A 24531-nucleotide genomic window follows, 5' to 3' on the forward strand; every position below is an offset into this window, starting at 1 on the left:
AAATTGGCAGTGTTGCCCTGACCTGGATAGCCCAGGCAAGCCCGTTCTCTCTTGGGTAACCTGCCACCACAACCTGACCTTTGTAAGGAATTGCCTACTGGGAAGGTCAGGACTCCTACCTTCCCTTCCAAGATCTGAAGTCTCTGTGTCTCCCGCTGCCCAGCGCCTGGTCACCATGGGGACTTACTGCCTTGTGCACCCCTGGAGGAATAGCCACTTGCCAACTGCCTGCCTTCAGCCCCAGCGCTCCTTTTAAAACCAAGTGTCCAAGACAGTGGAGGTCTATGTGGTACAGAGAACCACTCCCAGCACCGAAAGTTATAAAAAGAAAATGTTCACAAGCGACTGTGGCTGGTTGGCTTAGACTGAGCCGGCTGAAGCTGAATCCGGCGAAGACAGAGGTCCTGTGCTTGAGTCGGGGCGGTTCAGGGGTAGGGTTCCCACTCCCGACCTTTGATGGGGCACCATTGGTGCCAGTGCTGGCGGTTAGGAGTTTGGGAGTGCTCCTGGATGCCTCCTTAATTATGGAGGCCCAGGTGGCAGCCGCTGCTAAGTCGGTCTTTTACCATCTTCGGCTGATTAGGCAATTGGTTTCCTTCCTCGACTGCAAGAACCTGGCCACACTGATCCTGCAATGGTCACCTCAAGACTAGACTACTGTAACACTCTCTACATGGGGCTGCTCTTGTCGCAAATTTGGAAGCTGCAGCTAGTGCAGAATGCCACAGCCAGGCTGTTGATGGGCTTACCTAGATGGGAGCACATCCAGCCTATGCTGAAGGCCCTGCACTGGCTGCTAATAGCATACCGAATTTGCTTCAAGGTGCTGGTGCTTACCTTTAAGGCCCTATATGGCCAAGGTCCGACATACCTGAGGGACCACCTTTCCCCATACATACCCCAGAGAGCACTGTGGTCAGGGTCACAGAACTGATTGGCCCTTCCGGGCCCCAAGGATGCCAGGCTCGCAGTGACTAGGGCCAGGGCCTTTTCAGTGGTGGCTCCTTACTGGTGGAACAAGCTCCCAGAAGAGATCAGGGCCCTGTGGGATCTCTTGCAGTTCCGCAGGTCCTGCAAGACGGAGCTCTTCCACCAGGCCTACAACTAGGAGCTGCCCCTGCTATTACCATCAATGAGCCTGGCCCTCAGCTTTAACATCTGTCTCATTCCATCGAGCGACTCAGGACGACACTGAGCCGGAATCTATCAGCAGTAGACATCTCTAGTATGCCAGCGCATGTAATGTAATGAAATGAAATGAACTGTATAAGCACTAGCACCTTATGATTTTATGATCTTATCTGTACTGCATTGTTTTAATATTATTGTTTGCATTGTTTTAAAATGACTGTTTGCAATGATTGGCTGTGACTTGGCATCACTTTCCACCCCCATATATCTATTGTGTAGCCCCTTTTGAAATACTGTGTGCAGTGCTGGTCAGCATATCTCAAAAAAGACATTGCAGAGCTGGGAAAGGTTCAGAAAAGGTCAACCAAGATGATTATAGGGTTGGAGCACCTTTTGTATGAGGAAAGGCTAAGGAGTCTGGGACTTCTGAACTTATCAATGAAAATTCCTCTATCCCTCTCTCTATACATGCCCTATCAGATGTTAAAATACAGGACAGGCGCCTTAGCTTTAGGAAGTTACAAATCTCTACGGAGTTACCATTACCTTGAAGCTTTCTCTAGCTCTTCAGGCCAGCACATGGTTAATGGCTGCCTCCTCCAGATCTCAGTTAACAGGTCTATCTGCTCTGATGGACTCAGCATCAAAGAGCCCTTCCTCCTTGTTCCCCTGAGGGAACAAGGTCAGGCCAGGTCAGAAAAGTTTTTCCTGAAGTTTCCTGAAATCTCCTTCCTGAAACTTCTCTAGTATTTATCTCCTCCAAATCTCAGTTCCCTGCTTGGGGAAGGGAGAGAGCTTGATCCACCCATTATCTTTCTAGCTAGATCTATTAGGATGAAGGTGGGCTGAGGTACGTCTGGAAAGCAATTGAACTGACCTCCCCCCTTCCTGCATATTCTCTGCCCAGAGAGAGAGAAAAACTTTCAAAACTCAGAGTGAAGATTTTGCTAATTTCAGACCTCTAAAGAAAAGAATTTATCCACAGCCTTAATAAAAGTTTTAAAGATAGACTTGAAGTAGTGAAATTATATGCAAGAAATTAGCTAGATGCTTCCTCGCTGTGGACACCACAGGCATTGGCGCATTCTGCACTAGAGAAGGATTTCCCCCCATGCATTTGGAGACTTTCAGTACCTAAAATGAAATTACACTTCTCCACACTCAGAATCTTTCATCCCACCACCACAGTAGTCCCTTCTGCCATTTTCTCCCTGACACCTGAAGTTGTACGTTAGCAACATTACAATCAATATCTGAAAAGGCCTCAAGTCAAATTTTTCTCAGGTAAATTAAATTGATACAATCCAGTCAGTGTTTTTCAGAAGCTGGGATAGAATACTTTCCCTCATGCTTTAAGAAGAGCTCGCTGGGGGGGGGGGGAACCAACAAAAAAACCTAAGGCTTCCAACAGTGCATGCGGTAATTTTCTTTCTAAAGACAGAGACGATTTTTCGTCTGCCTTTTGGCCCTGAAATGTCTCCACCATCACCCCCCCACACACAGCATACAAAACTCCAATCTAAAAACCATTTAAATTCAGACAAATGTAACTAGCACACAAAGTATAAATACAGAACAACCCAGCAGGAGAACATTAACCAAGCTTTAAGAACATTCGCTTTGTTTCTTCACACAGCCAAGCCAAATACCTTTTGTAAACAAAAAAAACCAAACCCAAAAACCAAGGCCTTAACCGACTGCCCAAAAGCCTGGGGGGGAGGAGACGTGGGTCTTCTGGGAGGGGACAGTTCCACAAAGGGGGGGCAGCAGCTGAGATGGTCTCGCTTCTCATTATTGCAAAGAAAATATCATAAAACCACTGGCCCCTTGGGAGAAGCAGAGCTTAAGACTTTGGCTCACGCCCCATCTATTTGGAACTCTTGACACATAGTTGCTAGGAGGTTTGGGGACATTGAGGGACAAATACTTAATCCTCCACACTTTGAACTGATGCCAGAAACAAGGCACATGCCTTCCAAAGTCAGAACAGCCTTAACTTACCTGAAAAAAGAAGAACGCCTGCCCAAACCAGTAGTGCATTATAGTGACTTGAGCCGCATCGAATTCCAGCGGCTCCCAGACGTACTTTGTCATCATGGCTTGGATGAGCAGGCAGAAGACCAAAACGGGCAAGTTGTGAGGCCTCAGCAGGAGTGCCGCAAGCAGCACCAGCCCGCTGTATATTTCCCACAAGCCTATAAACTTGACCTTGGAGTCCACGGACAGAACCTGAGATTTGAGCAAGTCTTTGGTGCCGGTGAAAACGATGCCGAGGACAAAGACGTAAACGAAGCGAGCTTCAGTGATGCCCCTGAGAAGGAGGGAGAAGTGTGGGATGAATTCAGCATCTGACAGGCTTCAGCACTCACTTCTGTACAGAATATATGTTCCTGAAGGGCTGGTGGGAGAAGTATGATTGCTTACAATGGCAAGATTTGGCTTATTAGTTCCCTTTCACCGCCACACCTCTCCCCAGAAGGCCCAGACACTTAGGTTTTCTTATTAACAAAAAGGAAAACTGGAAAGGTTCAGGAGTTTATAAGACACTAGTGCAGGCTATGCAAAAAGTACTGTAACGTCTACGACCCATATCGCCTCCTCTTGCCTGAACTCTTTTACAGATTCAGAATTTGGACAAAGCCATTTGGCAATCGTATTCCCCGCCCGACCGCTTTTCATTTGAGATTATGTCCATTTCTGCTACCCTTCTGCGAAAAGAGATCCAGTGCTGGCTCAAGCTCACCTGTAGAACGGCATTCAAAGAGGCCAGGGAGCTCAAAGGTAATTAAGACCGCTGCTAAAATCCTTAAAAGGAAGCACGGCATTGGAAAAGAAGGGGACTGTGTGGATGGGAACTGATTCCTGATATTCACGTGCCTTTTGAGAACCAGCAAGAACCGAATTTCATCCACAAAGATGTTTTTCTGCAAGCTAGCCTTTCCATATTACTACTGCTTAATGGCTCTGGGGACTCGAGCGTGCAAAGATGGGGGTTAGCACTTTAAAAGCAGCAGTGCTTACAGATCACACTTCTGTTTCAACAATGGCTGCAGCCAAAGCCACATTAAGAACATAAGAAGAGCCCAAGTGGTCCATCTGGTCCAGCATCCTTTCTCACACAGGGGCCAACCAGTTCCTCTGGAAGTCCAATAACAAGGCATTAAAGCTTTCTGCATTTAGGAAACCTTTTCCCACATCATCTGATCTACCAAGGAACCTCTGCCTGACTGCCATACAAGCCCAACTCTTTCTGGAGGTTGCCGTTCCTGAGCAGTGGTCGCACTCAGTGGGCTTCGTTGTCGCTCTGCTTGAATGGGGTGTGTCGCCATGCCCCAACACAACATCAGCAACTGAACACCAAAAGGACAACAGTCAGCAAGCCGTCTGTGTAGGCAAGCCGTCTTTTGGAGAAGAGTGGCTGCCATTCCTGCCCTGGCAAGCTTCTGTGAACCCCAGGGCTCTCCAGAACGAAGTTTGAAAATCAAGGCATTAAGCATGAAACAGGGCATTATAGCGATACATGCGTATCATCATTACCCTAGAGTACGAGTAAAGCAATTTCCGTAGACATTACTCCTGATGCCCAATCTTCATTAAGAACTAAATTAAATGAGGAGATTGGGAGAGGGGGTGGATTTTACTGACATCTGGATGTGTTACAAGATGCCTGGAGCCAAAGAGTTAGTTCAAATCAACATGCAAAAATAAAAATAAAAATCAGCATTCCATGTTCCTTCTTGGCCCTTGTTGCCCTGCAAGAGCCTTACGCAGCATCTATAAGGCTATGGACTGTAATCATAAGCTGGACTGTGCAATGAGTGTGCCAAGGAACTGGACCGTGTGGCAGACCCGATGAAAGTGCCAACCTCCTGGACTGAAGACACATGCCCAGCTGAGCATCCCCTTGTTCCAGCAGAGAGTGTCAGCCAGACGTGGACCCGTGGCATGCCCGAAGCCTTGCGACCCTGCATCCCTGTAGGAGGCAAGCCAGCATCCCCGACACCCGAAGCACACAGCAACCGGCACAAGTTTGCCAGGGGGAAGCCATGCTTTACACAGGAAGCCTGAGTGTTCCAGCAGAGACTCCACAGAAGGAACCCTTCTCCAGTATGCAGGCACCTTCCCCCCCACACACATACACCTTCTCCAGATGATGCACGTATTACTCATTGTATAACAAAAGGACTTGCGACATGACAGGATTAAGCAGCTGCTACGATTCCATCAACCACCCATCCTAATAACATTAAGACTAACGACCGCCCATGACTACTCCTGTCTTTCCTTTTGTCTTTCAAAGGTGTCACAATTAGTTGAATGTCAGTGCAACTGCCCAGCCATTAATCCTGTTCTCCCAGTCATCTCCTATTAGTAACTGAACCTCTCTAGAATCCTGGGGACCATGTGACTTGGTGGTACACGCCCCGAGCCACTTCTAGGGTAAATAAGAAGAGCCTCTGCCCACTGTTCTCTCGCTTGCCTTCGGCCTACCTGACCCCACCTTACCTTGCTGACTCTAGTCCTAGCGCTGTCTAGAGTCTCTGCGTGTGCTGCTGGCCAACACACGACCCTTTCCCTAGTAATTCCCCCATTTTCCGCTGCAGAATCAACTCGCCATGTCCGAATGGTAAAGTATCACCCCTCGTCGATATTTTCCTGCTAATGCGACAGCCTCTGTACCTCTCTATCTAAATTCCTAGCTCTGTACTGTTTGACTGTATGCTTGTTTTCGTGTGTGAGTGTGAATATTCCCTTAGTAAAAGAAACTAGTGATTTTCAAAGACCTAGTCTCAGCGTCTATTTCTGGGACTTGAATAAAGTGGGACTCTGCTACATAAAGGTCATGATCCTATAGTTATGCCAACTGCACATTAATATCATAATCCCCCAACCTTTTATTAAAGAAATATAGCAATTTGGCTAACAGCCCCCCCCCCAGACAAGGTGACAAGGGCTGCAGTGACAACGGGCAGAATTTCCCCCATCTACATTATTTTTAAAGGCCTAGCAACCCTTGGCTCCCTCTTCCTCAGTTTCCGGTTCTCTAGAAACTTCCTACAATACCCTCCAGCTTCCCTGTCTCACAGGAATCTCTTTCCAAACCAAGCCTATCCTTCCAAAACGCTCCTTTTCCTAGGTTCTTTTGACACCCTGTAATCTTAAGACACCCTCCCCCTAATCAAAAACAATTTAATGAAGGGTAATGAAGCGGTGGCTCAAGTGGTTAAGGCGCTGAACTGCAGGCTGTGGAAGGTCAGTAGTTCAGCAGTTCAAGACCCAACTGTGCTGCATGACGGAGTGAGCTCCCGTCTCTAGTTCCAGCTCCTGCCAACCTAGCAGTTTGAAAGCAAGAAATTGCAAGTAGATAAATAGGTACCACTTCAGTGGGAAGGTAACAGCGTTCCGTGCACCTTGGTGTTTAGTCATGCCGGAAATGTCTTCGGACAGCGCTGGCTCTTCGGCTTGGAAACGGAGATGAGCACCGCAACCCTAGAGTCGGACTCGACTGACTTTCGAGCAAGGGAACCTTTACCCTTAGCTTAATGAAGCAGAATGCCCTGTTTCTGGTCTGGCACCTGAATTCCAAACAAAGCAAGTCTAACATTACTGCAATAAATAATCTAACTATAGATTGATATTTCAATCTTTTAATTTTTTTAAAAAGTATTAAAAACCTAGGTTTGTAAGAAACTGATAGTCATCTGGCACAGCCCCAGCTGGCAACACTAGAGAGCCAGTCTGGTGCAGTGGTTAGGAGCGCGGACTCTAATCTGGGAGAACTGGCTGGTTCCACCTCCAGCCAGTTTGGTGTAGTGGTTAAGAGTGTGGACTCTAATCTGAGAGAACCGGGTTTGATTCCCCACTTCTCCACATGCAGCTGCTGGCGTGACCTTGGGTCAGTCGCAAGTTCTCTCAGAGCTGTTCTCTCAAGGGCAGTCCTTGAAAGAGCTCTCTCAGCCCCACCTACCTCACAGGGTGTCTGTTGTGGGGAGGGGAAAGGAAAGGAGACTGTAAACTGCTATGAGACTCCTTCGGGTAGTGAAGGGCGTGTAAATCCAATCTCTTCTCTTCTCTCTCTCTAGATTGTTTTAACTGCAGAAGCCAGGCTTGGAATCTGGGATCTCATACCTGCAACAATATACATTCTTTAGGGAGGGGGAGAGGGGATATTTGGGAGCTTGACCGTATATTTTAAATCTGGAAGCTGCCGTGATCCATGATCGAAAGTGGGATAAAATATTCTTATTTAAAAAAACAGTCAATCAAGTCCTGAGTTGGCCAAGAAGGTGGCCTGAGATATACTGGCAGGATGACCCATAAGAGCCTTGGGGGCCAAGGCTCAGTGGCAGAGCAGTTGCTTTGCGTGCGGAAGGCCCCAAGTTCAATCCTCAACGTGTCCAGTTAAAGAACCCAGGAGTAGGGGATGCAAATGATCTCAGCTGAGACCACCCAGACAGCTGCTGCCAGTCCATATAGACAATAATAAACCTGACACTCCGAGGCGGCTTTGTGTGTTAGAAGACGGACACATTTTCAGGGTCTCTCAGAAACTCTGACATGTTGTGGTTAACCCAAAACCTTGTGAGATTTCTAACCTCTATGCTGCTGAAGACACAGTCGACTCTTGCTGGTGACAAAAGCATTCTCTTGCTGTTTTAGAAGAGGTCTTGAGAAGCTCTGCATAATCAGAGCCTAGCAATTTAAGCAAATCACTATATTCAAAATGGCAAGAGAAGGAGGGTACTTAACGACCTCATATTTTAGCCTACACTAATTGGAATTAACATGCTGATTGTACTTGCGCTGTCAAAAGCAGCTCTGTGTACCTGGTTTGCATTTGCAAGAACTTCACGTTATCGCTACAATGGGTCTAAGTTTAGCTCCCTCAATTGAAATTAATGTGCTGGTGCACTTGGAAAGGGGGGGGGGAGAGCTTTGGTACCCTAAGACACATCGTAATATGAACCTAAGATACTTCAGTAATAATCGTAATTACCGTATGGCAGTGTGCGTAGTATAGCAAGGAGATCCTAAGATTGTCTGGCAGCCAGAAGTTCTAACTCTTTAGCATTATCTACCAGTAGGTGGTGAGCTAGACTTGTTTTTCTGAGGCAAGAGACATTTTCAGAGGTGGTTTGCCATTGCCTGCCTCTGTGTCACGACCCCGGAATTCCATGGAAGTCGCCCATCCAAACGCTAGCCAAAGTTGATCCTGCTTTGCTTCCGAGATCTGATGAGACTGGGCTAGCTCGGGCCATTCAGTACATCTGTATGGATAAGCAAACCCGCATACACCATGGAAACCAAGCCAAGTAGATAAAATAAACATCATCCTAACAGTATGGTTCAGTTTGCTAATGAGCAACTGCAGAAACTTGCATGTGGTGGAAAGCCTCTGGGTGACTGTGGCAGCTGTTCGTTTCAACAGCTACTACAGCCACCTACGATGTTTCCCCCCTTCCTTCTCCGCAGCCATAAGCAGCTGGCAGGCAATGCCAGAGAGTGAGCAGGTGCGCACTGGCAGCAACACTGCAAAGAAACAGCTGGGAGAGGGCTTTCCATGGTTGGCAGCGGCAGCTGTCAGAACTACTAGTCACCCGGAGGCTTCTCATTGATTTGGTTCATGGCTTCCTGTGCAAACTGACAATATCTTTAAAGGATCTGAGCACGCTGCTGCCAGATGAATCAAGCCAAAATAACCTTTCTCCATATTTTCATTAACCATTTATTGATGAATCAGCTAGCAGTAGATTTGCTGATCAATAAGTGTTACGAGCAGAACAGTTGCATTATTTCGGGAAGGCTGAATCGCTACATTATACCAGTATCCTGCCTAGCTGATGTTTTATGCTTCCCCTTGTTGCATCTTGCTACTTCAACAAAACCCGTGTGAGCTTTATGTATCTGGCAAGGGGAGAAGAAAGAAATAGGAATTTCACTGGGTGAGAAACAGCATATGGTACAGAAAGGACGGTGTCATGGCCCCAGTTGGCCAAGTCAAACACAAATCCCTAAGAGGAGAAGACCCCTTTGTCCAGAGTGCAATATGGACTTGCCGCTGACAAGGAGGGATCAGCCAGTGTTGTGTAGTGGTTAGAGCATCAGATGAGGACCTGGGACACCCCCCTTGCCCGGAGTTCAGAATCCCAGTCTGCCATGGAGTTCGGTGCCCTTGAGCTACTCATGCTTGCTCTCATAGCCTAACCTCGCTCACAGGGTTACTGTGAGGATAACACAAAGAAGAGAGAGTCATGTCTGCTACCTTGAGCTCTTTGGGGTTGTCACAGGAAGGGGAGGGGCCTTGCATGTTTGTGTTGTGGACGAGGAGCCCTCTGGTCCCACACATCCGCTCCTTTTCTGAAGCTTAGGAGGCCGCTCCACCCTCCAGCGTCAGCCCTAGGATTGTGACAGGGGGAACAGAAGGCTAGAAATGTACTAAATAAACAGTCACACAGCCCAAGAGAGCCAACAACCCAGGTCAAGGAGGAACAGTCTAGGTGGAGGAAAATAGGGCTTCCAACCACAGCAGCAAGACACACCCAAGCTGTTAAGCTGAGCTCCTAGACCCATGCAATGAATTCCCTGAGAAATGTCGTCCACTCAAGCCTCTTTTAAGATATGCTGGAGGGTTAGGGTTGCCAGCCTCCAGGTGTGACCTGGAGTTCTCCCAGAATTATGACTCATCTCCAGACTAGATGGAACAGTTTCCCTGGAGAAAACGGCAGCAGTGGAAAGCCAGCTGTATGACATCACATCCCGGATGAGGCCCCTTCCCCTTCCCTAACTCTGCCCCCAAATCTCCAGGAATTTCCCAACCCGGAGCTGGCAACCCTCTGGAGGGAACACCTAGTGGTCACAGAGCACCACGGGAGTGAGGCGCTCCAAATGCAAACGCTGCCTTTTAAAGGAAAACTGACTTCCCTGCCTCCCCTTCTGTAACTTTCCCTATAAAAATGTGGAATATGGTTGCTTCTTAACGGCATCTGCAGAGGTAAACTTTGACTCATGAAAGCTCCTGCTGGACTAAATGTCGCTCGCCTTTAAGGTGCCAGTGGACTTCCATTTCATTTCGGTACAAAAGGCCAACATGCCTGCCCCCGCCCCCCCTCTGGAATCTTCAGAGCTGACCCGGCTTCTCAGAGCTCAGTTTGAGGGAGAGCCCCACTGGAGCCCAATACCCATCTCTGAGCTGTCTAAAGCCCTGCAGCTTATGCCCCGCTGAACAGGCCCCTTGCTCTTCTAATCTGCGTCATCAGAGCCCAGCCACATAAGCAAACACCGTGTTCAAAATGGTAAGAGAGGGATGGTACTTAACGACCTTACGTTTGGTGTAGTGGTTAAGTGCGCTGACTCTAATCTGGGAGAACCAGGTTTGATTCCCCTCTCCTCCACTTGCAGCTGCTGGATGACCTTGGGCAAGCCATAGTTCTGTCAGAGCTGTCCTTGAAAGGGCAGTTCTGGAAAGAGCTCTCTCAGCCCTACCTACCTCACAGGGTGTCTGTTGTGGGGAAGGGAAGGGAAAGGAGTTTGTAAGCTGCTCTGAGACTCTGAGTGAAGGGCAGGGTATAAATCCAATCTCTTCTCTTCTTCTTCTTCTTCTTCCTCCTTATGTTTTAGCCTACACTAACTGGAATTGACACGCTGATTGTACTTGTGCTGTCAAAAGCAGCTCTGCGTACCTGTTCTCACGATCCCGTATGACAAGGCCACTCCTGCAAGTATTTTTCCTTTGCTAGATCGGTTCCTGGACTGCAGGACAGGCTCCCCCATGAAACCCAGTCTGAGCTCAAAGTTACCCGACTGGTATCGATCTGGCATAGGAGGAGCCACGTAGGGAGTTGCACGCAGAGGGTGGGACTGGGAGCTGAGAGGCCCCGGGTGTGCCGTGAAGCTCACCCGGTGACCTTGGCCCAGCCACACTCTCTCTCGACCTAACCAGCCTCGTAGAGTTGCTGTGATGATAAAAACGGGGAAAGGAGAACCACACCACTATTGATTTCAGCATTTACCCCTCCTGGGGAATCCGATGAGTGCAGAAGAAACATACAAAAACGCCATTTACATGACTGAACAGAAAATACGCAACGCGGCCAACATCCTGCGCTGGTATCGGCTTGCCCAGCTCACTCACAGCCACAGAGTGGGAGCCATGGGCTAAGAGAGCCAAGGCCTGTTTGGACTCTTGCCCTTCAGTTGGCGCCAAAAGGCCGTGGCCTCTGACCATGCCCATGCTTAAGTAACTGTGACAGAGGAGAGACGAGACGCTCCAGTCCAGATCGCCCTCGGCAGGCAGAGATGTTCCCAAGACCTCCCGCCTGCTCTGTGGAAGAACGGGATCAAAAATGTACCAGACTGGCATATCAAATGACTCTCTGTCCCCCCCCCTTCTCCCGAAGCATTATAGGAACGCGTTCGAGTGATCAATTTAATCACCCGTTTCCCTTGCAGCCACACACATTTCAGATTCTACTTATGATGAGTGCGCTGATTTGACTGTAAAAGTACTGTTGTCTGAAGCCTCAATTTGCTGGCTTCCACAAACGGCTCTTCACATCGTTCACAATGATAGTAAGCCAGCAGCTACCTAGGAAGAAAAGCCACGCTCTCAGCTACAGCTTTGGGGTGGGGGGAGTTCAGTGGATTATGCTTCAGGCTTCAGAGTATTTATAATCATTTGTCATAAAGCAGTTAACTGTAACTAGAAAATTGAAAGATTTATGGAACCTTGTTCCCCAGTTGATTTCCTAACTATAAAAGCAACCTTGTAATTTAACACGCTGCTGGTCGCCTGTGACGAGCCACAATTGCCTCCCGGCAACTAGGCACATCCTCGGCCCACAGGGGACAGAGGCACGTTTCTCTCCTTGCTGTACAGGTCAGAAAGTACCACACTCCTAGACTGGCCAACTAAATGGAACTCAGTATTCAGAAACGGTAATATCTTACATAGCAGCAACAAATGACAGAGGAGAACTGGCACTGTCATGCCCTCCTTATAACAGGGGTGTCAAACATAAGGCCCGGGGGCCAGAACTGGCCCATCCAGGGCTCTTATGCGGCCCGCGAACAAGGGAAGGCACAGGAGACTCCAATTGTGGCTTCAGCATGGCGGAACAACCTCAACTGCAGCTGTCAAGCAGTGTGGGAGCATCTGCCCAGTGCTGCACTGCTGGGTCTCCAGTCTGCCCATATGGGTTTTCCTCTGCCCCCCCCCTCCTCCCAGGCCGTGGGGCATTGTAGCGAGGATGCACCAATCTGGAGCTTACCAGCTGCTGTCCTTTATACAGTTTATATCTTTGGTACCTGGCATTACGTTTTACGGCACACATGGCCCAGCCTGACAAAGTGACATTTATCTTAGATCCGGCCCCCGTAACAAATGAGTTCAACACCACTGGCTTATAAGTTCCCAGAAGCACCAGGCTGGACACTGGATGCTGCTGGACTTTTGTCCAAATCAGCAAGGCTGTGTGTTGTAGCTATGCCTCTATATTCAGCAGAACAGTGCTACGGAGGCTGTACAACCCCCTGAATGCCAGGCATCCTTCTGAGAGAGGCCTGATATACTAAAGGAGCACATCTTAGCAGGGGATGGTATGCCCAAAGACTGCCACTGCTTGAGAAAAGGATTTACAAGTTTGCTACACAACGTCACAATCGTCTGTGGACTGCAGCAGCACAGCTCTCTATGGAAGCTGATGAGACCATAAGAGAAACATGCACTGCCCTGACCTGGATAGCTCAGGCAAGCCCGGTCTCGTCAGTTTTTAGAAGCGAAGCAGGTCTGACCCTGGCGAGTATTTGGAAGGGAGGCCTCCAAGGAATACCAGGGCTGGGGCGCAGAGGCAGGCAATAGTAAGCTACCTCTCTGAAACGTCCAAGTCCCGCTAGGGATCACCAGAAGCCAACCATGACTCCTAGGCATACACACACACACACACACACACACACACACACACACACTACTCATACACAAAAAAAGAAACATGCACTCATCTTCAAATTCTAGTTTTCTTGTAAGACAGGGATAAAGAGCTATCCTGTTTCAGCTACAGAATTCTAAAACACGGAACACCAGTGAGTGCATGTATCTAGAAAACATGGTTTCCCCCCCATCTCTCTAAATATATACCACCCTTAAACACGTCAATGTACTCTAGAAGAACCAATAAACAAATCCCAAGATGGGGTGGAAGCTCCATTCTCAATGGCAGACAGCAGGCTGAGCCTGTCCCGTAAATACTGCGGTGCCTCCCTTTTCTTACTTCCCCAGTGGTGAAAGGCAGGTCACTCGCTCCCTGGAGGAAAAAGCAGAGCATCGCACTGGGGGACATGGAAGGCAAAACCTGGCATTCACCCCCTAACACCAGCCTGGCCCACATGGACAGGGACGGCCCAGTGTGCCTTCATCTAGCCACAGAGGGGTGTGTGGCTTTCCTGAAAGCTGTGAACCCACAAAGCTGTCTCATCCCTTATCAGGACCTTTGGCCGTCTACCACAGTCGGTCTTCTCTACTCTGACTGGCTGCACGGTCTCAGGGAGAGGCCCTTCCCACAGCCTGCCGCTTGGTCCTTTTAACCGCCAAAGGTCGAACCCGAGACCAGTGCTCCCTCTAAGCCAGTGATGGCGAACCTTTTAGAGACCGAGTGCCCAAACTGCAACCCAAAACCCACTTATTTATCGCAAAGTGCCAACACGGCAATTTAACCTGAATACTGAGGTTTTACTTTAGAAAAAACAACTCATACATTAACTTAAGATGATCCAAACAAAGTAGGGAAAGCAATCCCAAATGCTTTCATTTACTTAAAATGATTTGGCAGAGAATTCGACACTTTAATGATGGTCTGGGCCTCGCTAGGGTGATGGCACACGTGCCCGCAGAGAGGGCTCTGAGTGCCACCTCTGGCACCTGTGCCATAGGTTCGCCACCACTGCTCTAAGCTGTGGAGTCCTGTGAGCAGAAATTCTACTTGGTGAGCTCCTGGCATTAAAGTTGTGAGCGAGCAATTTGGCTGCTGCATGAATTAGTGTGCTCTGGAGCCCTCCTTCCTGAGCTGAGACAAAAACGTGTGAGCCGGAGGCTGAAAAAACGGTGAGCTGGCTCACACTAACTCAGCTTAGAGGGAACACTGCCCGGGACCTCCTGCATGCAAAGCGGTTGCTCCATACCCCTGAGCCTCAGTCACTTCCTAAGAGTTCTCCAGATCTCAGGTTTTGTCCCACGGCTGATCCTTTTAACGAGCAATGCTGAGGATGGGACTGGGGACGTCCTGCCTGCAAAGCAGATGTTCTACCGCTGAGCCATGACACCTGCCCCTAGCATGCCTTCCCATCTTAAGCACCCTGGGCCATCACAATGGCTGCTACTATCAGAACATGAAGAGAACGAAGCGCTGCGCCAGTCGGAGCAAGCGATGAAGGAAAAACCACGCTGCAGTGGGAAGAAATTCTTCATTCCGAATATCGATATCCCCCCCGCAAGTTCCATGCCAGCTTCTTCAGGCGGTTCTGCAGAATACAGACACAGCAGGACTCCCATTAAACCCGTCTGTCCTCTACAGAACCCCCTGGAGAAGCTGGCACGAAACACATAGGGGTATCGATATTTGGGGAAAGGATTTCTTCCCACCGCGCCATTGTTTTTCCTTCGCACACCTGTCTCCTTCCCCAGCCCCGTCCACCCCATGATGGATGGAAAGTAGCAACTGCACCTGGATCTCCCTAAGCCCGAATACAGAAGAAGAAGAGAAGAAGAGATTGGATTTATACCTCACCCTTCACTACCTGGCTTACACTCTCCTTTCCCTTCCCCTCCCCACAACAGACACCCTGTGAGGTAGGTGGGGCTGAGAGAGCTCTCTTGAGAACTGCCCGTGAGAGAACAGCTCTGCGAGAACTCGTGATGGACCCAAGGTCACATCAGCAGCTGCATGTGCAGGAGTGGGGAATCAAACCTAGTTCTCCCAGATCAGAGCCCACGCTCCTAACCACTACACCAAACTAGAACCTGCCAAGAACAGAGAGATTACACCATGGCCAAACTACACACGAGACACCTCTTGATGAAGTTCCTGTACTGAGGAGCAACAGAGGAGGGAGTGCACAATGCCACAACTTGTTTCCCAAGGGGAGGGGGGCAGCGGCATGTCAACAGGCCCCAAGAAACTAGATCCTGACCATCTTTGGGAGGCCTCCCATGCTGCATACCTTCTGCTCTCTCGAAAGCACACGGCGGTAGCCAAAGGGCCCCTTGCTCATCACGGCATATTTCCCTAAGATCCCCTAGTGTTCTAGGAGTATTTCCAGAAGCACATTTATACATCTGCTAATGAACTTACTTGGAAATATCTTTGCTGTCGTGTTGCCATGGAAATATCACATTGCCAATGGCTGCCCGGTAACTGTACACCCCCAAGAGTCCAAGCGCCATGGCTATTTTTGAAACCAGAGAACATTTCCGTTGGACAAGAATGAAGATCAGGACCAAGGATACAGATGCCAGGAGGGAAAGTTCAGCTTTATGCTCGGAACTGGAAAGAAAATGATTGCTTCAATTAAACACAGGCAACGGAATTCAAGGGCTGCAAATTCACATTTGATGGGTTTTGCAACCACCAATTGGCAGGGCTTCTCAGAAAGGTAGTTTGGGAATGGATGACAAGAGTCCATAGTTTGGAATCCAGTCCCAGATTTGAAAAGAGAACTCTCATAGCCCATCACAGATTAGCAGTTCAATTGGAGTCGCTTTTGGAAGATCACCACTGAAACAAGATGTCAGATGCTTTGCCACGGTACACTGGGAGGCATCCAACAACTGCCTCAGCTACCACTTTAAGTATGTTTGCAAACAGAGGGAGGAAGTTTTATTCTGGAAGTACCAAGACCACTGCAAGTGATAGTCTAAGCATAAATTGTTTGCTCCATTTTCGCCCTGGACATATAGAGTCTCTCCCAACCCAGAATGGTTTTTCAAAATGTTCTGTTTCCAGGGAGCACCTTCCACGTCTCCAGGGGACCTGAAGTTCCCATCGCAGAACCCACAGCATGTTGCAGTGGAATCTGGGGCATGTTCTGGGCACCGTGTTGGACACAGTAACAGCCCCGTTACCAACTGAGCGCACGGCCGGGAACATCCACAACCATGCCCTGCACCTTTGGTGTTGCAAATGAAGACCAGCAGTGGTGTGCTAGCTGTTTCCCAGAAAAGCTATTCTACCACTGCTGATCTTCTCACTGGGAAGAAGAGGAGGAGATTGGATTTATGCCCCACCCTTCACTACCCGAAGGAGTCTCAGAGCGGCTCACAATCTCCTTTCCCTTCCCCTCCCCACAACAGGCTGAGAGAGCTCTCTCAAGAACTGCTCTTGAGAGAACAGCTCTGAAAGAACTTACGACAGACCCAAGGTCACACCAGCAGCTGCATGGGAATCAAACCCAGTTCCCCCAGATTAGAGTCCGTGCTCTTAACCACTACACCACACTGGGGGGGGGGGACTTTCTGAGAAGCCTCAGCCTCTTGATCTCTTCATAAACAGTAACAAATAATAATTAACAATTATCGTATGGCAGTGTACGTAGTATAGCCAGGAGATCCTAAGATTGTCTGGCAGACAAACGTTCTAGCTGTTTTAGCATTATGCACCACTAGGTGGTGAGCTAGACTTGTTTTTAGGGTGATTTGCCATTGCCTGCCTCTGCATCATGCCCCTGGTATTCCTTGGAAGTCGCCCATTCAAATACAAGCCAGGGCCAGCTCTGCTTAGCTTCCGAGATCTGACAGGATTGGGCTAGCCTGGGCCATCCAGGTCAGTAATAATTGCAGCGTTATGCAAAAGACTCTTGAAAGTGTGCTTAATTGAAGCTGGTTTATGATTCAGCTTTCCTCTGTGTTGTATGGTATTTATTTATTTATTTATTATTCAAATTTATATCCCGCCCTCCCCAACGGGCTCAGGGCGGCTAACAATAAGGGCACAAAGCCGTGATAAAACAGTTAAAAGCAGAATAACTTTTCTGAATTCCTGGCATCTCCCCCTCCCACTGTCAGTTCCACAGTCCCAACAAGACAACACAGTCGACAGGTGTATCAGGTCTCTGGTGGGCTTCCAGACAAGTTGTACATATCAGTCCTGTAAGACCCATGCCATCAGCTGAGCAGGCTAGAGGCTAAGAATATCACCTTGATATCACGTGGCCCCACCCAGCTTGCCCAAAGGTTCCCTTTCCCCCTTATAACAAGAATTACAGACCTGTAAGTCCACTTAAGTTACCAGACCACAAGCACTGTCAAATAATTTCCTGCCCATATATACCAACAGCAACTATTGTCCACAACAGAGAAGGAATAACACCTACTGGTGACCTAGAGGAATTGCTACCACTCATGATAAGAGGCTATTTAGAAGCACGGAATGACAACTATTCATTATAGAACAATTCAAATATGTACCTTGTCAACCAGTGCCCAAAGTCTGGCCTATGAGCCCACTGAACTCCGGTCTGGTTTAAGGAACGGAGCAACCGGCAACAGATCAAGATGACCCACGGGGTTGCCAACGCCATCCACTTCTCGGAGCCTCTTACGTTTTCGGACAGGGGGACCTTGGCCCTTTTCAAGTCATCCCGCGAGAAGTCCACATCGCTCTTGGGATGGGAAGGTGTTCCCCGGACTTCTGCAGGACTCGGTTTGGCTGTAGAGGGAAGCTGAAGGTCATGCTCCTTTGCCAGGAAATAGTGCCTACAGATGTTCTGGCAAAGCGCGAGGCAGAGGGTGCTGACGAGAAAGTACCACGTCTGGTGCTCCTCTTCGATAAAGCTGCTTGCGCCCAGGCTCGTCACGTGGCCAATGGTTCCTGCCAGGATGAGCACATCTAATTCAGACCAGCTGGAAGCAGAGGCAGCTGGATTCTGTGGAGAGAGGAGGGGACAGAAAATGTGTTGGCAACATAATTTGGTCGAATCCAACATATCATTAGACCAGTCGGCGCATAAAATTGCTTACAGTTGCTTCTTCAATGACAACTGTATTTTTGTTATATTCTACGCAATTCCTCCACACTCCTCATCTGAAACAAGGTTAATTTCAGCGTAATTCAGAGTGACTGTCAACACTCCGCTAATTGTGCCGCTGAAAGAACGGGCGCATTCTCCTTCAAGGGCTGCGTACACAGCTTTCTCTCCCTTGAATAACCAGCCTAAAAATCTGAAGTTCAAATCGTCTCGAGGCTTGCAACAGAGATCGAAGCAGCTCGTGGGGGTCTAAAAATAGAAATCTGTTAGCATTCAGGAAATTCAAAGAGGAGGAGAGTGGGGAAAGCTACTTCTCATCTTCTTAAGCCTCCGTCACTTTGGCGAAAGGAAGAAAAAGATCTGCATTCAAGGGGATTAACAACAGCCGCTGTAAGCAGAATACTGATGCTCCAGTATTACCTTGTGCAAACTAAAACAATGGGTTTATTTCGTAAGAAGCTTTGTGCATACCTCCGAGAAGAAGAATGGGCCTTTGAGTCACAACAGAATCTTGGTGACCTCATCCACGGGCCGTTCCAGGAAAGAGAGGAGCAGAGGTGGCTTGCCACTGTCTTCCTCTGCAAAGAGCCCCAGCCTTCCTTGGTGGTCTCCCATCCAAGTACTGAACACCAGTGTTCCCTCTAAGCTGAGTTAGTGTGAGCTAGTTCACAGTTTTTTAGCCTCCAGCTCACAGATTTTTCTCTTCGCTCAGGAAGGATGGCTCCAGAGCAAACTAATTTACGCAGTAGCTGAATCGCTCGCTCACAACTTTAATGCCAGTAGCTCACAAAGTAGAACTTTTGCTCACAAGACTCCATAGCTTAGAGGGAACATTGCTGAACACAGCCAGCCTTGCTTAGCTTCCAAGTTCTGATGAGCTCAGGCCAAGCTAGGGTACTCAGGTGGCTACATGCCTCCAAAGTGGATATAATTAAAAGTCTCATGGCCCCTCAAATACCAATTTATTTTTGGCACTGGCTTTTGTTACCGTTACATAACACTGCAGATCATGAGACGAAGTCAAAACAGTTCACGATCTACCTGGAGTGTGGACCTTTCCCAATGGTTGATAAATTGGAAAAGAAGGCTAAATCTGAATAGTATACGAAACATTTTAGAAAAAAGTAGAGACATCACCCTGTCAACAAAAGTCCGCATGGTCAAAGCAATGGTATTCCCAGTAGTCATGTATGGCTGCGAGAGTTGGACTATAAGGAAGGCCGAGCGCCAAAGAATAGATTCTTTTGAAGTATGGTGCTGGAGAAGACTCTTGAGAGTCCCTTGGACTGCAAGAAGATCAAATCAGTCAATCCTAAAAGAAATCAACCCTGACTGTTCCCTGGAAGGCCACCAAACTTGAAGCTCAAATACTCTGGCCACCAAATGAGAAGGGAGCACTCACTGGAGAAGGCCCTGATGCTGGGGAAGATTGAAGGTCAAAGAAGATGGGGACGGCAAAGGATGAGATGGGTGGACAGTGTCATAGATGCAACGAACATGAAATTGAGCCAACTTCAGAGGATGGCGGAAGATAGGAGGGCCTGGCGGGAGCTGGTCCATGGGGTCGCGAAGAGTCGGACTCGACTGTGCGACTAAACAACAACAAATTACTTTTTATAGTGAGCCAACCAGGCAAGGTCTCTGTTGAGCTCAAGTCTGAAAGTGTCAAACTTTGACACAAACTCCATCTCATCAGCTCCAGGAGTCCAACAGATCAACGGGAGGCCAGCCAGTTTGCTCATTTCGTAAAGACTTAGTCTAGACCATGAAGTGCACTTGGCAGGGCCCCAATGTACACACTGAGAATAGAAGATAGATCAAGGCAGGTAGCCATGTCAGACTGTCTGTAGCAGTAGAAAAGAGCAAGAGTCCAGCAGCACCTTAAAGACTAACAAAATTTGTGGCAGGGGAGGAGCTTTCGTGAGTCACTGCTCACTTCTGTGACTCACTGCTCACTTCTGTGACTCACAAGGGCTCATAGGTAAAGGTTTCCCTTGCTCGAAAGACAGTCAAAACTGACTCTAGGGATGCAGTGCTCATCTCCGTTTCCAAGCCGAAGAGTCCGTGCTGTCCAAAGACGTTTCCATGATCATGTGGCTGGCGTGACTAGACACCGAGGCGCACGGAACGCTGTTACCTTCCCACCGAAGTGGTACCTATTTATCTACTTAAAATTTCTTGCTTGGCAGGAGGTGGGGCCAAGGACAGGAGCTCACTCCGTCATGCGGCACTCGGGTCTTGAACTGCTGAACTACTGACCTTCCGGTCTGCAGTTCAGTGTCTTAACCACTTGACCCGCCTGAGCCCCTCAAGGGCTCATCCCCTGCCACAAATTTTGTTGGTCTTTAAGGTGCTATTGATCTCTTGCTCTTTTCTACTGAGAGTAAAAGACACAGAATTCTCTTCTCAGTTGCTGCTCCCGGTAGCTGTGACCTTTCACAACTGCTGCAAACATCTGGTATTGAACTACGTCTAAGACTTTGCTTACCTGACAAGAGACAACAGGAAACTGTCTTAACCACTGGCAAATTCCAGGTCTGCCGCCCCCCCCCTCCCCCTCCAGCAAAAGCACCTGAGGCATTCTGGGATACTGAATGAAGAAACAGGAGTCCATGCCAACACTGTAGCTTCTGTACCCGTTAGGATTAATCTATTTGCAATCCAGCGGATAATAGAAAAATATCATTTAAGGAGTTTGATCATTTGTGACAGCCACAGTGCAGATCTTACATGATTAATGCAGAGCAACAGGGGCCTTAAGAAGTAGGATACTGAAACAGGTTACAGATTAAGAAGAGCAAAATTCCCCCTTCGCTACAACCTTTCATTGAGCTTCCTCAGCCCAGATATAGAGAGTCTGTAGGGTGCAATGGTTAGTGTGTCAGACCAGAATCTAACAAATTTAGGTTAAAATCCCCATTCATCCATGAAACTCAATAGGCTAGTTATTTCCCCTCAGCTTAAAGTCTCTGTAGTGTTCTTATAGTAATACGTATACAGTTAGAAGCACTGCCTGCTGGGAGATGTAGTATGATGGGACAGGAAACAGGAAGCATAAGGGGAAAAGTACAACCTGGACCTACACTGATTTACTGACTGATATAGCTGTGGTGGCTCAAGTGGTTAAGACGCTGAACTGCAGGCTGTGGAAGGTCGGTAGTTCAGCAGTTCGAGAGACCCGAGTGTGCCGCATGACAGAGTGAGCTCCCGTCTCTAGTTCTAGCTCCTGCCAACCTAGCAGTTCGAAAGCAAGAAATTGCAAGTAGATAAATAGGTACCACTTCAGTGGGAAGGTAACGGCGTTCCGTGCGCCTTGGTGTTTAGTCATGCCGGCCACATGACCACGGAAATGTCTTCGGACAGCGCTGGCTCTTCGGCTTTTAAACAGAGATGAGCACCGCAACTCCAGAGTCGGATTTGACTGGCTTTCGAGCAAGGGAACCTTTACCTTTACCTATAGCAGCTGTTATCCCTGTGTGAGATCTACAATAAACCTTTGTGGTGGTTCAATTGTACTCAGTTGCTTGCTACAACAGCCATGGGATTGTTGCAAGGTTTAAAATGGGGAAGAGAGAAGTATGTACACCATCCAGAGCTCCAAGTATGGGATAAAAAAATGTATAGATTAAAGGTCTGAGGGTTTTCGTTGTTGTTTTTTTAATACAACTGGTTTGATTTGAATACAGGGCTATTCCACCTTAAAGCCATTGGGATCCATATTTGTGTGATTCCCCAGGAATTAAGTAAGAGTTGAGATCTGAACTGTTTTCGCTGATACACTTTTCCGTCTTGGTTCTTCCACTCTTTTACAGAACTAAGTCCCATTCCTTTCTTCTGAAGGGCCTGCAAGTATTAGCGTGAACTGAATCATCAGCTGCTGTTAGGGCAATAACTACTCTGGTTAGTCAGTGATTTCCCTACTGGAAAACAGCTAGGAATACTGAAATTCTACAGCTCTTCTAAGTTGGTAAGAACTACTTTATTCACCAGTTAACAATTTTGGATCCATTTTTACTGAAAACTCGTAATTAAGCATAACGATTTTTTTCTCTGTTACCATCTCCAATTAAACCAAATCCCTTACCTCCAGAAGAATTCGTTTTCCTGCTATATAATGAATGCCACAAGGTAAAGGAGGTTTGCAAAACAAATGCTCAAATTATTCCTGTTTAGATGTAGCTTTTTAAATATGAAAGTCTTGTTCTCTGTGGGTCTAAAGTGTCAGTTTAGATATTTAGCCCTAACGTTTATTTAAAATATTTATATTCCGCACTGTTAATAAAATGTAACTTGAGGCAGCTTTACAACATCTTAACAACATAATGTGACTCCAATAAAACCTCCAGGAACTGAGTAAGCAGCCTAAAACAGTCCATAGGACTGGTAAGCTACAACCAGCCAAGAGAACTGCCGAAATCAAGAGCCATAAAAATCACAACAGAGAAAGAATGTTTCAAACCTAGTACATAAAAATAGAAATAAATCCTCCTTTTAGGATTTTGTATGAGGATGTTAACTCTTGGCTAATGGGCATAACAGGGATCCCCCACCAATCTCCTTGAACCCGTGGACAGTTTGGGAATTTTTATACTAAAGAACGGATACCAGCACAAAATGGCAGCCACAGAGGCCAGGGCCAATCACAAAATGGATGCTATGGGGTTCTAGGGCCAATCACCAAAGGCCAGGATGTTGCAAGCCAAGCAACCTCCTACAGTGGGGGCAGCTGTTCCTGAATGGATGTTCCCTGCAAACACAGAAGCGATGCCTCCTGGGTTCTTCTGAAGTACCTTCTGCTCCAGTGAGGTGGAGGAAAGCCGGAGTCAGCTCTTGGCTTTGGGGATGAAGCAAATGGGTGCCAGGAAAACACATCAGCAGCGGGAATGACTCAAGTATAATTTCCAGTTTCTTGAAATCTCTTAAACCGTTTTGGAGATGGAAGCACCACTGAAGGGTCTGCAGGCACAAAGAGCACCAACCTAACAAAGAAAATCAATTCCTGTTTTTTGATGTATACATCTGGACCCTTTCAAGCGTGGATTACGCTCGACCACGAAAGGGACTAACCAAGCAGCATCTCATCCCAGCTGGACAATTTCTAACAGCTGGACCACTGAATGGCTATTTCCAGATCTTTTATGACTCTCTCTGCGGTGTCTTTTTGCTGGGCAGATGCTACCCTTGCATCTTAGTCGATTGAGTTTCCATGAGGGGATTTGTTTTACTGCATTTAACAATGTAAACTGTGTTCTAACAACAAAGCGGCAACTAACTCTTTATGGCCCATAACCATTGTTTATGGATTTAAGTTGATATTTTTCTGTGTGTCAGTCTGTGAGCATTCCTTTCTGTTCTTGCTGTTTTCTTATGTACACTTACTGACACATACAGCCTAACTGACTGAGGCCCAGGGACGGACTGGCCATTTAATGTACAGGGAAATTTCTCAGTGGGCCATTTTGCTGGGATTTAGGCTGGAAATTTCTCAGTGGGCTACTTCCCTAGAGGACCACTGGTGTCCAAGCCCCAGCAACTCTGTCAGGGCCTCAGGGACCACTTGGCTCAGACCCTCCCACTGGTAATCAATGTTAGCTCAACCCTGTCTTCCTTCTGTACTACCACCACTCTGTAAGACGAGGCACAGGATGAGCCAACGGAGACTGTTGATGCCACTGAGTCCAGGGGCCCCTGAAGCACAAGCTGGGTTTATCCCAGGGCCATTTTCACTTCCCAGCCTACTCCTGCCAAGGCCTGATCTAGATGTGATGCTCCTCATAGTTAAGAGAGGCCCCGTGGACTCATGGACTCTTCCCCTCCCCCTCCTATCCCATGCATAAAGTCATCCCTTACCTTTTCAGAGATAGTCACAGCCAACATCTCTCACTCTATTAACAGGAACCCAGGTTAACATCAAGCCACTGTCTGCAAAGCTGCCACTAACTATGGATGCAAATGCCAATTTGAAAGCTAACTATGGTTAGTGTTGACATAGGTAGAGAGATGTAATGTTGACCGAGACTTAATTCTAAAGACGGATCAGAGGCATGATTTTTGTGCAAAATGGAAGAGAGAGAAAGTAGGCACCCTGATCTCCTAACCATAGTTAGACCAGGAACATTAGGGGGCATCAGCTCACAGCTCAGAAAGAGTCAACAGTCTCTACACCTCTGGTGACCTCCTGGAACCAAAATACTGCGACTGCTTACTCTGAAGAAAGCCGCAGCACTTCTAATACTAGAAAAAGGTTCCTAAATATCAATCTATCTATATCTGCTATAACATGAGTCAGCAGTGTGATGCGGTAGCTAAAACAGCAAAACGCGATTTGGGGCTGTATCAACAGAAGTATAGAGTTCAGATCACGCGAAGTGATGGTATCACTTTACT

At 47.8% G+C, this 24531-nt stretch overlaps 1 protein-coding gene across 1 annotated transcript in view; it reads right to left on the minus strand.

Moving 5' to 3' along the window:
* PIGG (phosphatidylinositol glycan anchor biosynthesis class G) overlaps positions 1-24531 on the minus strand; it is an 89014-nt gene that overhangs the window by 17182 nt on the left and 47301 nt on the right. Inside the window, 3 exon segments of the mRNA XM_015419327.1 lie at positions 3133-3442; positions 15474-15665; positions 17585-18042. Of these exon segments, the coding sequence (XP_015274813.1) occupies positions 3133-3442; positions 15474-15665; positions 17585-18042 (960 nt within the window).

The sequence above is a fragment of the Gekko japonicus genome, unplaced genomic scaffold (genome assembly GCF_001447785.1).
Source record: "Gekko japonicus isolate JY-2015 unplaced genomic scaffold, Gekko_japonicus_V1.1 scaffold257, whole genome shotgun sequence".
Classification (NCBI taxonomy): Eukaryota; Metazoa; Chordata; class Lepidosauria; order Squamata; family Gekkonidae; genus Gekko; species Gekko japonicus.